The sequence below is a fragment of the Hyaena hyaena genome, unplaced genomic scaffold (assembly GCF_003009895.1).
Source record: "Hyaena hyaena isolate Hyena2069 unplaced genomic scaffold, ASM300989v1 scaffold_48, whole genome shotgun sequence".
Lineage (NCBI taxonomy): Eukaryota > Metazoa > Chordata > Mammalia > Carnivora > Hyaenidae > Hyaena > Hyaena hyaena.
The window spans coordinates 1,797,604-1,813,117 of record NW_024080680.1 but is presented as its reverse complement, the minus strand read 5'-3'; the positions used below and the strand labels follow the sequence as shown (position 1 = coordinate 1,813,117).

The 15,514-nt window shown below is 45.4% G+C and overlaps 1 protein-coding gene across 1 annotated transcript in view; it reads left to right on the top strand.

The window, feature by feature from the left end:
- The window catches only part of GXYLT2 (glucoside xylosyltransferase 2), a 90,672-nt gene extending 76,583 nt beyond the window's left edge, over positions 1-14,089 (top strand). Inside the window, exons 6-7 of the mRNA XM_039230568.1 lie at positions 7,570-7,742; positions 13,417-14,089. Coding sequence (XP_039086499.1) covers positions 7,570-7,742; positions 13,417-13,599 — 356 coding nt within the window. The 3' untranslated portion in view covers positions 13,600-14,089. The remainder of the gene's footprint in view (positions 1-7,569; positions 7,743-13,416) is intronic.
- Positions 14,090-15,514: the final 1,425 nt, after the last annotated feature.

Genomic DNA, 15,514 nt, shown 5'->3' with positions numbered 1-15,514 from the left:
ATTGGATCTTCCTTTTTCATACCTTACTCAGGTACTTTATTAAACATGAGATCTTTGAAGTGGAATCCATTGATATCTTTCACATTATAAGCCTTTTCCTTGTTTGTATGGATTGTGGTCACTGTCTCCAAACCAGGAAGGTATTTTGAAAAAAGATGTATCACCTTTATCCCTAGAAAGGAGAGAGAGAGAGAGGAGATTGGCCCCAGCACAGGACATAAACATGGACAAAGAAGCAATGCACAAAAAACTTGAACACATGTCTGGAATGTTACTTTTATTATAGCCTCCTGTAGCCAATAACACCACTTTTTTAAAAATGTGGCTTTTTTCATGTTTATGCATTTATTTTGAGAGAGCAAGTATGGGGGGAGGGGCAAGGGGAGGGGGTGAGAGAGAGAATCCCAAGCAGGCTCCATGCCATCAGCACAGAGCCCGATGCAGGGCTCAAACCCGTGACCTGTGAGACCATGACCTGAGCTGAAATCAAGAGTTGAACACTTAACCGACTGAGCCACCCAGGCACGCTTTAAAATGTATTGAAAAGTCATTGGCCTCAAAATATTTGAGATAGTAGATTTCTGTGGGTGTGTAATTGCAGTGCTGGGTAATAGACGAGAGGAGAGAGCTGCACTCGGGTGGGACATGCGGGTTGCAGACCACAGGACGTTTCCTGGGAGGTGAGCCCAGATAGCTCCTTCATGAGGTGGAAGACTGAGCTCCCAACTTTATGTGTGAGCTGGAGTTGAGAGCCGAGTTCTACAGAAAGTGTAGATTTGGCCGGGTCAGAAGAGCACCCTACACAGAAAGATGTGCTTTGGTTCGTGTGTTTAGGTTGCAGGGAACAAAGCAAGTCAGGGACCGGACACACTCCTGGGAACACACGGGGCAGTGTGCCGGGCCTCTTGGGAATCTGCTAAGGACCAAAGCCGTGTCTCTATCCTCCAGGGGCCCCAGGGTCTCTGCCGTCCTTGCTTCTCTCCAGGCCCACCCGATTCCGTTCTGTTCCTCAGCATTCTGTTTACATGTGGCCCAACCCTCAGGCAACCCAGCCTCACCAGCCCACAGCCGATGATGATGCCTAACAGCCCCCTCTGTTCCCAAATTCACATTCTTGAAAAGAGAGAGAAAGAGTGAGAGAGATTTGCCCAGCCCAGCCTATGAACTGATTTCCAGCCCAGCTGAAAATGAGTTCTCTTTGGATAGGGAGACTACCCACCATCTGGCCATCAGGAGCCAGAGGAGCAAGGCCATGTGGCATATTCCTTTCTCAGACAGGAGCGCCTAGGTCTCTCCTTTCTTTGGGAATCATTTCCATAGAGGCGGGCTGTGTGCAGGGAAGGCAGTGAAAGCAGCCAAGTATGCGTGACGAGGCAGGGCAGCCCGCCAGACAGCAACAGTAGGATTCTGCCCACAGGGAGAGGGAAGAGCTGAAATACCCCTGGAATATCCATAGGTTGTCATGGATACCACATGGGGTAGTCGCGTGAGGGGTCTGGCGGGGCCACGGGGAGCAGGACACACACTCACGTGGCACAGGTCTCCTCAGTGACCCCAGGAGGGCCTTGGTCTCACGCTGCCAAGGTCCCGGGAGCCCTGCGGTCGAGTGTGCAGCCACGCTGGACCCTCCCCCACCGGGAGGTCCCAGCCGCTGGCAGCAGGGAATGTGTTGTGGAGGTGACAGGCCCCACTGTGTGGTGCTAGGACTGTTCTGGAAAATTGGAGACTCCTTTCTGTTTGGGGAATCAGATACAAAGCACAACAATGAAGCTTGTAGGATCCTTGCGGGAAGGGGTTGTATCTGCTTTTTGTCTCTTGCGTGCAAGACTTCGTGCCTGAAGTGGAGCTGGTCTTCAGAGGTGTTGGTTGGTTGAACAAATGGATTGAAGAGAATGGAGTGAAAAGGGGGGAAGTGAATGGAGGACAAGGCCCACAGGAGGGAAAGAGAGAAGGAGAAGGAGAAAGTAAGAGAAAGCAGAAGGACGCGTGTGGTAGAGGAAGACACAGGTTCCATGCCCCTGTTCATTCAGCAGATACTTTGGGAGCCCCTGCTATGTGCCAGCCACAGTGGTGGGCACGGGGCTAGGAGAGCAGACAGAATGCACACGTTCCTATTTTCAGGAAACCTACCTTTCGGTTGGAAGAGGTAGACTTCCAAAGAACAGCAACTGGTTGTTCCAAATCACACATTGTGGTGAATGCTGTCAAGGGAACGTATGAGAGGTTGAGAGAGACAGCCTGTCTGGTGGGACAGGATCGCGTCTTTTGATTGTGTGGTCAGGGAGGCCTTCTTGGAAGAATGAATTGCCCTTCTCTGGAACAAGGTGCATTCTGGAAGAAGGAAGAAGTGGATGCCAGGAAAGCTCAGGTCCAGAAAGAAACAAAACAAAACAAAACAACTGTTAATGATGCGACTCCATGGCCTCCATTCTGTAGGTGATATAGGACATGCATAGTAAGCCTGTTTCACCATGAAGTGAAAGTGATCAGGCAGGAGCTGTTCCATAATCTCAGAGATCTCAAGAGTACAGAATAATCAGAAACGTAAGGAGCAGTCAGTTCACACAGTACTTTGCAAACAGTTAGGAGGCTCTGGAAATGAATGTGGACTCCTGAAGGGATTGCTGATGGACTTCAGAGCCATAGATAATCAGTTAATGAGCTGCTTTATCTATGTCAAAAGAGAGGAAAATATCAAAGACTTGGGGTTTAAAGAGGGCATGGCTTGGAAAAAGTATTTTAAAATAAATTGCACTGGTTTGAGGCTCTGGGGATTTGGAATTTTAAAACCATTCACCGTATTATTTCCTGAGCAGTGGAAACGGCAGTGCTTGAACATGTTCCCCCCTGCTGTCATTCTGAACCGTCAGATTGTGACAGCCCTGATAATCGTGTTTAAAATAGATCCATTTCAGAATGGTTATTGATCACATGCCAAAGAGCCGTCATGAGTCCACTGCATGTTCTACTGATCTCCATAGGTGTTCCCTCTTCAGTCCGCCCTGGGATTCTAAGTTTGACCCCTCTCCTCCTGCCCTCTGCCTTAAAAAACGGAGATTGCAAAGTGTAATGCATGCAAAATTTACCTGTGAATGGAGACACATCTGTTAACTTTTAACTGCCCACTCTTGATTTCCCTTTCTTTTTCCCTCTTTTCTTCACCCTCTCTCCCTCTGTCCCCACTCGCTCTTGCATGCAGACTTAGAGCCTAGTCTGCTGCTGATTCCCCCGTACCCAGTCAGACCAGGTCCTCCTAGGAGTAGAAAGTAGCCACGGTTGTGGTGCTGAGAAGCTGACCTGAATTAGTGCCCACCTCTCAGAGCCCAGGAGCTGTCCCACTTCCTGACCCACTTCAGCTTTACCTCTGATTTTATGAGCTACCTTCTCTTTCCAAAGGAAACATTTCTTCTTTTCTTTTCTTCAAGCTAGAATCGAAGTTACTTACTTGCAATCCAACATAGATTGATAATTCTTGAATATTTCAGGTCAAAGCATCCTATTTGTATGACAAGTCTCCTACCACTATCTTCTCCTTTGAAGAGATTGAATTTATCCCAACGAAATTAAATGGCTTATCTTTTGTAAAGCATACTCTCATTTCCAAACTCTTCACCATGATCGGGCCATTTTCTTCTCAAATGCTCTTCCAGGCCTCCATTCTGACTGTCAAAATCCTAGTTTTAGTCTGTAAGCCTGAGTTTAAATGAAACTTTACATAATGTCCTCCTTTCTGTGAAACCTGATAAAAACTTGTTTATTTTACTATACTATATACTGTCTCCCTTACAAGAGTATAAATTCTCCGAGGGCAGGAGCAGCACCTTATCATCCAGCAACAACCATGCCTTGCAGTGTGTGAAAAAATGCTTGCTTCAGTGTATATGCTCTGTGTGTTTTGCGTCTCTTCCTCTGCAGATTTCTGAAGGGGATTGTAAAAGATGTGAATTGAATTCTGTCTAGAATCCAGTTTCATATTCAAGGTTCAACAGCTGGGTTCTTAGCTGGTCTCTGGGAGATCAATAAACCCCTAAACTTATGAGCCAGTGTTCTTAGATATATCCAGTTGTACTTTTCCAATGATGGGCTCTAAAGCTTTTGTTAGATTCTTTTTTTATATAAATTTTTGTAAGTTTATTTATTTTGAGAGAGACTACGCAAGTGGAGGAGGGGCAGAGAGAGAGAGACAGAGAATCTCAAGCGGGGTCCGCACTGTCAGCTTGGAGCCCGATGTGGGGCTCGAACTCACAAAACCACGAGATCATGACCTGAGCCGATACCAAGAGTCAGACACTTAATGGACTGAGCCACCCATGTGCCCCACACTTTCATTAGATTCTGAGAAAGATGTGTGATGCATCAAAGTTAAGAATGACTGGCCACCTGCATATCTAGAAACAATTGGAGTAAAACATTTATTACCAATGTACTATGTGTTGGGAACTATGTATGCTAGGCTCATTCTCTTGATTTTGCTTCATCCTACAGGTGACCTCAAGCAACAGTTCTTATAACAATAACAGTGGTGATAGTAATTATTACAGCTTACAGTCATCATATGCTTTCTAATGTGTTACGTACTGTTCTAAACACTTACAAGCTCAGTTAGGACTCCCCAGAATCCTTCTGGACAAGTGATATTTACAGCCCTCCTCCATTTACAGATGACGAAACTCCTGCCCACAAAAATTATGTAACTTGCCTGAATACATACAAGTGGTGCCAATCCCGTATTCAAACCCAGTGGGTTGACTCCATAGCTTGCTTCCTTCGCCATTACACTGTACGGTCACAGCTGACACATGATAAAGCTGGAATTCAGCCCCCAGATAATTTTGCTTCCTTTTATTGCTCTAAATTGAGGTCCATATAACTTACCAAAGTTATAGAGCCAGGAGGTAATAGAAGCCAACATTGAACATAGCATTTGTTTGATTACAAAGCCTTTCTATTCATCCTCTGCCTCAGAGTGCCCTCACTGGGCTAGGTCGTCTAAGGAGACTGCAAAGAGAGGGAAGGTTCCCTTTGCAATGGGTCCCTCATTACCTGGGAGGAGGCAAAACCCTCCCATCACCCATCTCAGACAACACATTGGCAGGAACCAGCCTTTCCTTTGGCCACTGAATACATAGCAGGCACTCAATAAATATTTGTTGATGAAATCAGCATATTTACAAAAAACAGAGATGGCTTCTAGGGCGATTCACTCAGCAGGGAACGTTAGCAGCTGCTTAAGCAGATACGCATGCAGGTGTCAGAAATGAGAGCCTAAGTGTCCATCAACGGACGAATGGATCAAAAAGATGTGGTTTATCTATACAATGGAATATTACATGCAATGAGAAAGAATGGAATCTGGCCATGTGTAGCAACATGGATGGACCTTGAGGGTGTTATGCTGAGCCAAATAAGTCAGGCAGAGAAGGACAGATACCATATGTTTGCACGTATAGGGGAATTAGGAGGAACTTAACGGAGGATCGTTGGGGAGAAGAAGGGGGGAAACGGGGGAAGAGGGAGGGAGGCAAACCATGAGAGACTCTTGAATGCTGAGAACAAACTGAGGACTGATGGGTATGGGGGGGAGGGGAAGGGAGGTGATGGGCATGGAGGAGGGCACTTGTGGGGATGAGCACTGGGTGTTATATGGGAACCAACTTGACAATAAACTATTAAAAAGTAAATAAATAAACATTAAAAAAAAAAAGAAATGAGTGTTGGGATTCACGGGGTTACAAAAGGCCACAATTGGGCTGAGGTCAGACACGGTTTAAAGCCACACAAGCAGGGCACCTGGGTGGCTCAGTTGGTTAAGTGCCAGCCCTTAGTTTCAGCGCAAGTTGTGATCTCATGGTTCATGAATTCGAGCCCCATGTCCGGCTCTGTGCTGACACCTCAGAGTCCACTTGGGATCCTCTCTCTCTGCTCCTCTCCTGCTCGCTCGTGCTCTCTCTCTCTCTCTCTTTCAAAAATAAACTTTTAAAATAATTAAAAAATAAAAGCACACAAGCATTTTTAGATACTTTCCCTCATGGAATCCTTACGTCCCCCCCTCTGCCCTGTAGTGCAGAAAAGTCACACAGCTAAAAGAGGAGTTTGAATCTAGATCTCGTGACTTCAGGATGAGCACTACTCTCTCCCGGCTATGGATTGTAAGCTTGGAAGTGCATGCAAGTAAGAGCAACATCTTGGTGGAGAGGGGTTCTTTCGAGAAAAGGAAGGGCTCACAGGGTGTTGGGAACACTTAGGAATTGGAGTGTGGCTGGTTGTCAGCATGGCCTGTAAAAACTGAACGGTAGAATTATCGTACACAGTCCGCCGGAGAGGATATGTGCTTTCCATCTTGAAGCTCTCTGTAGGCAGTCTCTAAGCTGTGGTCCTTTACACAAGCACGGGAGAGCTCTCAGCCCAGCAAGGCTTTGTGCTGCTCCTCTGACAATGGTAACTGATTTGCTCTAATGCTTCCGTGTCCTCCCAGGGGGCCTTTCTCATGAGCAGTGACAAATGTCCGCAGAGAGCTTTGATCCATACTTCTCTAGCCCCACCCCTGAAAGGCCTCACACTGTGGAGCCAGGAAGCTCAGCGGTCATGACTTTATTGCTAATTTTATAATCCTAGCTCCCAAGAGGAAATTTCCTGAGTGCAGCAGGATTAGAGCCGAGTTTCTCCACCATGGCACGGTTCCTTTTACGGGGGCTGTTCGTTGTGGAATGTTTCAGTATCAGTGGCTTCTACCTGCTAGATGCCAGCAGTGGCCACTGCCATGTATGACGACCGATACCTCCCTCTGGACATGGCCCAATGGCCCCAGGCGAGCCCTGCCAAAGAACCACCAGATTAGAGATGCCCCTGCAAATGCACAAGTGTGCACACGATCGCTCGCAGTGTATATAGTCACCTTGACCCAAGGGCATTTTTTGTTTTGCTTTGCTGTTTGGGGAGGATTTCCCCTCTTTAGTCTTGTAGTGTTTTTGTTTTTTCCTTCATTTTTGTTTTGTTGGTTGGTTGGTTGGTTGGTTTTTAATCCAAAGAGGAATCTTTGCTTCGATCTTGATTCCCATTCTTCAAGTCTTGTCTGTTTCATAAAACCTTTCCAAAGAGTGCATTGTCCGTACTAACACTGCTGGCCACCACTGTGTGCTTGGCGTTCTGCTGAGTGTTTTTTAAATGTAATCCTCACAGTAAGAGGGTGGTCCTGTTGTGCCCATGTTACAGATGAGGAGAGCGAAGCACAGAGAGGTTGAATCACTAGGTCTAGGTTGCACTGTGTTTGAGTGAGACGGTTGGGATTCGGACCCAGGCCACCTGCCGACCTTGTCTGCCTCCTGGTCCGTGATGTATTGCCCTCCTTTTTTGGGTGAGACCTACAGCATCACTAGCACGTGCCCCTTCAATTCCCTACCTCAAAATAAGGACGAAGGGTGGTGACATCAGGGCTGTGGGTCACAGTCACGCTCACGTGCACTGAAATTGCGTGGGGAACGCCGATTCTGGAAACACTGGCTTCAGCGCCAGCCGTGCAGGGGAGAGCCGGCACTGACTGTGGACCCGTCTCTCTCTTGTCGCCGCCAGAGTGTCTCTACGTGTTCCCCTGCCAGTGGAACTACCGCCCCGATCACTGCATGTACGGCAGCAACTGCAAAGGAGCTGAGCGGGAAGGCGTGTCTGTTCTGCACGGGAACCGAGGTGTCTACCACGATGAAAAGCAGCCAACGTTCAAAGCCCTCTATGAAGCGATACGGGATGTAAGTGTGTTCTTGCCGCTGTTCAGCAAACACGTGCTTATTCAGCACGGGACGGGCCATTCGGTCACTGGTGCCTTGGAAGGCAAAGAATCCCCTGCAAGCACTGGGCTATATCCCTTTCCCCAATCTCCGTCTCTATTTCACTATATCCACTTGCCCCCTCGCATTGCATCCACTCAATATTTACAAGTAAGTCACTCCTCTTTTTTTTTTTTTTGTCCTTACATCAGTTCACTTAAGGAGGAAATTAGCTATCAGAAGGAAACCCGGTGCCATTTGCCATAATAGAGGGGAATGTGTTAGGGTAATGATGACGTTATAAGAACAAAACGACGCAGCTCAGGCTTCGCGTGCTGCCTGGTTGCCAGCGTCCTGTTGAATGTGTGGGCGTGGAGGTGGCCGATTAGGGCAAGGGGTCCAACAGAAAGTAAAACCCAAGTCTTTAGTTACATATTGCCGTCAAGAGGCAAAAAGAGGCATTAGCCCTCGTGTTGCGTTTTTACCCCGCAAAGGGTACTGATCAGGAGAGCGCTGTCCAGAGGCAAAAGTCCTCTCTAAGCCCCTGCATCCTTATGGACCCTTACTTTAGACCAGAGGAGGAGGAAGCAGAAGGGGAAGAGGGAGAAGTGGAAAGAGAACACCCTCCCAACTCCCCTCCTGCGTCCATCCTGCCCATCCTTTGTCCCTTTCTCCCCCCACCCCCAGACATCAAAACAGAGGTGCCTGGGATGGGAATGCACATATGCATTGGAGAATGGCTGGCCCAGGGCAGGGGCCCGAGTTCTTGACTACACTTCCTTCAGGTAAACTGTAGGGTGTTCCCTGCGCACCAAGTCTGGTGTCCAAAGGGCAGCTCGCGGCCCCACCAGAGCCAGCCAGAGGCCTTGTAGTTGAGTCTGAAAGATCACACAGAGAATTTTGGCCTGGAGCTGGACCTGTCACCCCTGAGGTCCCCTCTTACAACCTTGAAGGGATTGATTAGCAAGAGTGGGGAAATTAAAGACCCCCGGGAACTATTTTCTTGCAGTAAATGGGAAAGTTGGAAAAAAATCTCACTTTGGGGTTCACTACCTAAAATGTCAAATCCTGCCTGCTTCTGCCTTGCGTCCCACACTGTGGGAAACGCTGCATTCTGCGTTGCTTTGGAGATTGCTACAAGAAAACCAGCAGCAGATATTCAGAGATGCCCCTTTTGAAAGGGTAATTCCAAGACATGGAATAGGGGTCAGCAAGCTGGGACTAGATCTGCCTTGCTGCCTCTGTTTGTAAGACATGTGGGCTCTGAACGGGCTTGTAAGTCATTGGGGAAAAAGGAAAAGACTATTTCATAACGTGAGACAATGATATGAAATTCCAGTTTCGGCAGTCATCAATACAGCATTATGGGGACCCAGTGACACCCATTCATTTATGTGTTTATGTGTGGCTCGTTTCAAGCCACGGTGGCAGAGATGAGTATTTGTAACAACGTGTGTGGCCCCCAAAGCCTAAAATATTTAGTATCTGGTCCTTTATAGGAAACGTTTGCTGGCCCCCAACATAAAGTATGTAGATTTTGAGGATTTTTTTTCTTAAGAATTTAGAAACCCTCACAGTTTCACGAGTGGGCTTTGGTGGGAGTGAATCCCGAGATACGGCAATACATTTTTGTGTGTGTGAGTAATATGCCTCTTGCTAAGGAGGGTCTCTGGAATTCCCAGAATTTTCTCCGCAGGGAATGAGGTTAGCCTGCATGTAAGGGAACACCGCTTTCTTCTGCATTTCCTGCTGGTGGTTTTCAAAGACCAGGTGACTTAATTACACAGAAAATTTGTTCTGTATTTAGTGATATCGCCACTTTAGATATTCAAACACTGGCGTCAGGGGCAAAGCCACTGAGAAGTACCAATAGAGGTTCAGTGAGTATGCAGCAAGTATGTGGACCTCAGAGCTGTTCTTGGGTTTCTTTTGTGATCTGTCAGCTCGAGTCTGGAATTGAGCAACTGTGATTCTTAAGTTACACTGCATCTTGTTTCCTTTCTGGTGGAGAAGGAAGAAAACCAATAACTGTGTCATAAATGATCCTGCCAGATACACTCAGTGATGATCCTCCCCCGGGCCTAAAGGGACCATTTTCACTGAAGCATTTCAGTCAGGAATATCACTAACCCCATTCTGAAACCTGAACAGAAGTAGACTCTCTCTTGGAAGACATGTCTGCCTGCTCTCCCCGCCGGACTGGGCTCACGTGGTGGGGCCAGGCCTTGGGGTAGGGGTCAGCAGACCTCGATTCAGGGCCCAATTTTTGTCCCTTTCTGGTGTTTAGTCATTAACTCTTTGCTCTTACCTTCCTGGGCCTCAGTTTCCTCATCTGTGAATATAGGTGATAATGTATCTACCTCTTGTATGAATGTAACAAACTGATGGTTTTCACATTTGTAGTATGGCACGTGACATATGGTTGTTCTCAAGACTTGGAAGTTATTAACAGTTTCACACTTACTTCCTTTTCTACCTTGTCCACGTTGCGTCACTTGCTCTCTCTCTTCCGAAGTGTTCTGTCTCTCTCACACTGTATTTCTTTCTCCCTTCATCCCTCTCTGAAAATATTCTTCCTGTCCCTCTCCCTTCCCCCTTTCCTTCTGTCCTTCTTCCCTGTTTCTTTTCCCTTCCATCTCACTGCCCCTCCCTTCCCTTCCCTTCTCCTCTCTCTGTCTCTCACACATACCCTAAGCCTGTGTGTCTGTGTCTGGAGAAGGGGCCGTACAGTCTCCTCCCATCGTGACCCAAGGAATTGACCTATCAGGTAGACATTCTGTCATTTCTTCCAGTAATCATCTCTGAAGAGCCTCTTTTAGGCAGGAGCAATTCTAGGCTCTAGAAACTCAGAAGTTAACAAGACCGGCAAAGCCCGGTCCCCATGACGCATATATTGTGGTGGAGGAAGCCAGGCTGTACTCACATAAACAAAGAAAGAAAGAAAACTTGAACCATGTAGTGAAAGGTGTTAAAAGGGAACTGGAGCAGGGTGATGGGCTGAGAGTCACAGGTAGGGAGGAGGGCTGGTGAGCTGGGGTCCTCAGGGGGCCTCCGCAGCCTAATAAAGTGATCGGTGGAGGCGGCCCTGGGGTGCTCTAGGTGAGGCTCCAGCTAAGGAGGAGGAATAACCCAGGGAAAGCCCCTGAGGCAGGGGGGAGTTTGGTGAGCTCAAAGGACAGGGAAGAGCTCAGGGTGGCCAGGACAGACAATTCCAGGTCATATGGAGCCTAGAATGCAAGAGAGGAGTTGGAATCTTATTATTATTGCACTATGAAGCCCCTGCAGGAAAGTGAGATGGTCTGCTTTATGCTTTAAAAATATCACCTTGGTAACTCAGTGCAGGGAGGCATGAGTGAGAACGTGAGGGCTACCGATGAGAGTTACTGCGGCCATACTACGATGAGAGTTAGAGCCAGGAGGGCTGCCACGCACTTGCGTGGCCGCAGAAGGTGGGCAGTGGCAGCCACATGCTGGATTCGTTGTAAAGACGGATTTTACAGCATTTGCAGGTTGATGGGAAGGGAGATGTGGGGGAAAGAAAGAGTAGGATGACTTCGAGGTTTTGACCTATTTTCCTATCACGAGGGATGCCCTGGTGAAAAAGGAGTTGATCAATAGTCTAAACTGTGCTGTGAAAGAAAACAGCTGTCGCAAACAGGGTCCTTCTTACATTGTTACATAATGCATAATCTCCTTCTGGGAAGAAATTCGTGTTTCTGATAAACACGCTTATGCAATATTTCTGATGAACTTTAAAGGGATTAAGACTTGTTCTAGGAAACCAGACACCCACCCCCTTGGCTGCCACGCAGGCGCTTACCGACCTTTTCACTCTCTTTTCTTCCTTTTTTCCCCCCTACTCTCTTTGTATAAAATTTCCTCGCCAACAAAGAATCCTTAACTTTATCTACTAGAGGCCTTTTCCATCTCAAGCAGATTGTAATAAAAATTTGACGCATGCTCATAACTAAGTCGTCTGGAAGATTTATTTTGGAAAATTTTGTTTATAGACACCTTTCATGGGAAAAGAAGAGAATTTTTTTTTTTTTAATGGGACACCAGTGTGGCTCAGTCAGTTAAGCATCTGACTCTTGATCTCAGCTCAGGTCTTGATCCCCGGGGTCATGAGTTCAGGCCCTGCGGCGGTGGGCTCCACACCCCGCATGTGGCCTACTTTAAAAGAAAAAAAAAAATAGCACAATATTAAATGGGAAAAAACTCAACAAGCGGTATTTGGTACCTAACTTATAAAATGAATTTCATTGACGATAAATTTCACTAGTAGTTGCTAAACTGTGGAGTTCATGAGATCACTACAGACATACCCTAGAGTTTCTTCATTCAAGATAGAGACAAATACAAAGGCACCTGGGTGACTCAGTCAGTTCCGTGTTTGATTCTTGACTTCGACTCATGTACTGATCTCATGGCTCATGGGATCGAGCCCCACATCAGGCTCTGCACTGGCAGTGCACGAACCTGCTTGGGATTCTTTCTCTGCCTCCCCCCACCCCAATAAATAAATAAATAAACAGGAAAAGAAAAGATGGCGACAAACACAAAATATATGAAGAATTCAGTGTTTTATTGCTATAGATGTCACGTCTCTACTTGAGCTTTGCTTTCCCTCAGCAACAGCATATTATATAGAGAATATCCCATCCTTGAAGATACATTTTCATCTTAAATTTTAAGAGTTTTAAGGACCCAAATAAACCATCTATTTTTAAAATAGGGAAGAAACTGAGGATGTGGAGAAACAGGCACCCTCCTACACTGTTGGTGGGAATGTAAACGGGTGCAGCCCCTCTGGAAAACAGTGTGAAGGTTCCCCAAAAAATTAACAATAGATCTCCCCTAGGACCCAGCAATAGCACTACTGGGAATTTACCCAAGGGATACAGGAGTGCTGATGCATAGGGGCCCATGTACCCCAATGTTCATAGCAGCACTCTCAACAGTAGCCAAAACATGGAAAGAGCCCAAGTGTCCATCAACAGACGAATGGTTCAAGAAGATGTGGTTTATCTATACAATGGAATACTACATGGCAATGAGAAAATGAAATCTGGCCTGTGTAGCAACATGGATGGACCTTGAGGGTGTTATGCTGAGCGAAAGAAGTCAGGCAGAGAAGGACAGATACCATATGTTTGCCGTATAGGAGGATTAGGGTAAACTTAACGGAAGACCATGGGGAAGAAGAAGGGGGGAAAATAGTTGGGGAGAGGGAGGGAGGCAGACCATGAGAGACTCTTGAATGCTGAGAACAAACTGATGGCTGATGGGGGTGGCGGAGAGGGGAAGAGGAGTGATGGGCATGGAGGAGGGTACTTGTGGGGATGAGCACTGGCTGTTATATGGAAACCAACTTGACAATAAACTATTAAAAAAATAAATAATAAAAACTGGAAAAAAATAAAAATAAAATAGGGAAGAAACTGAAGCCCAGAGAGGGTAAGCAATTGCCTTGGGTTGCACAGGATTGAATCAGGTTTTGAATCTCTATTCTCAGAATTCCTTTCCACTATGGCTAAGAACATCCAAACTGATGCTTGCATGCTTAATTGCCCTGCTTCATTTTTTAGTAAATGTTGTTTGCATTTCAGTAACTAAAATAAACGTTTTCTCTCATTTTTTTAAAATCATTTTTCAGTTTCCCTTTCAAGACAATCTCTTTCAATCCATGTATTACCCTCTCCAGCTGAAGTTTTTGGAGACTGTGCACACTTTATGTGGACGAATCCCACAAGTGTTTTTGAAGCAAATCGAGAAAACAATGAAAAGGGCTTATGAGAAACACGTCATCATCCATGTGGGCCCCAACCAGATGCACTGAATAGTTTTCATATTGTCGCAAGCGGAGTGGACATCTCGAGAACAAGGACATGTCCATCTTTAAGCTGCCTGGATCTCTTTCGTGTGAATATTTAATGGTGCTCTGTGACAACTGAGTTTTAAAAGCTTCGTTAAATGTTGCTGAATTCGTTGCCCTTAAAAGGAAATGTGCTTTCATTTTTTCAAAAATGGTATTTATCTCTCTCTTTTTAAAAAAAAAAATGATGACACACTTAGCATTGTTTAAGCAGGTTGAGCTAGCTGTGAAAAGGAACTTTTGTGAGCCTTCCAGTTCCTGTTCAGTGTCTGAGACAGTGTCGGAGGCATCTCGTATTGTATATTTATCTAGTATTCTTGAGACTCTTTCGATGTAAATGACCCCCCCAACCCTTCTTGTAAAAGTAAAACATGCTTGTTCTTAAGCAGAAAAATGTTCAAAAGTTGTACAAGGTAGGGGCCTTTGGGTAGCTCAATCAGTTAAGTGTGTGACTCTTGATCTTGGGTCAAGTCACGATCTCACATTTGGTGAGTTTAAGCCCTGCCTTGGGTTCTACGCTGACAGTACAGAGCCTACTTGGGATTCTGTCTCCCTCTCTCTGTCTCTGCCCCTCCCCTGCTTGCTCTCTATCTCTCTCTCAAAATAAATAAAAATCAACCTTAAAAAAAAAAAAAGATGTAGAGGATGTAGGCCAGTGGACCAAAATCAAGATTAGATTAGCCATAATCCTACCAACCAATTTTAATAGGTAGTTCCTTACAGCCTTCTTTTCCTACTTGTATGTTTATTTGTTGGCTGTCTTTTTCCATTGTAATACGTACCTGAAACAGGTAGTTTGAGTAAAAGCTGGCCCTATGCTGAGATTTTTATGTTGAGACAAAAATTTAGACAAAATGATTGTATTTACAGAGTTGGAAGAAGTATTAGATTTCAAATAATTGGGCAGTGTTAAAAGATGAAGCCTATCTGGGGGTATTTTTTAAGAAAAATGTCTTAGATTAGTGGAAGAGTAAACCATAAGAAATATTTATGCAACCATATCTTCTGAAAGGAAGTTCAGTCATTGTGTTAAATGCAAGGGGTCAGTTTAACAGAGATGTGTTTTTGTGTTTACCTCCATACAAAAACATTTTATCTCTTACATTCATAGGTGTGACCTTCTCTCTTCTTTAAAGTCTTGGGCAACAGGTGGAAATTGAATGCCAATTTCAAACTTACGTGTACAGAATAGATCGTTCAGTTGATTCCATTGGCAAGAAAATTCAGCTTCCTAACAGCCTGACAAAGGTCTCTTTAAAATTTTTTTTCTTCTCTAGAATGACCTAGCCGTTAGCCAAGGAACCAGGCAGGTGTTATCACCTAGCGACAGGAGAAGAAATTCTATATTCCTCAAAGGACTCTGACTTAATCCCTAGTTGCTTCTGTAGCTTGTAACAGGGTAACAGCATTTTGCATAATGCTTTATTTATCTCAGAAAACTTGTGCCTAAATGATCTCGATGTTTGCAACAGCCTAATGAAGCTAGTAGGGGCCTATATCATCTCCGTTGGACAAACAAGGAAATCATAACCCAAAGAAACAACCATACCTGATATCATTGCTGTTCTGCGAGATACAGGTGTGGATAAGATGCATCCTATTTTACAGAGAAAGTTTTGGAAACAAAGATGTTACTTTTCATCATATATAGACCGTGATCTAAAAGTATAAAATGAAAAATAATATTTGTTAATGCAAATGTGGTATTCTGTATTTTGGAACCCAGTAGGGTATCGTGGGTACTATAGCCACAGAAGTCTTAACTCTGAAAAAATATATGAAAATCTCAGCACTATAAAGAAGTATATAGATGGCAATCACTATTGGTATACAGCACCATTATGGTGGTAACAAATTGTAAAATGTTAGAGAAGTAGCC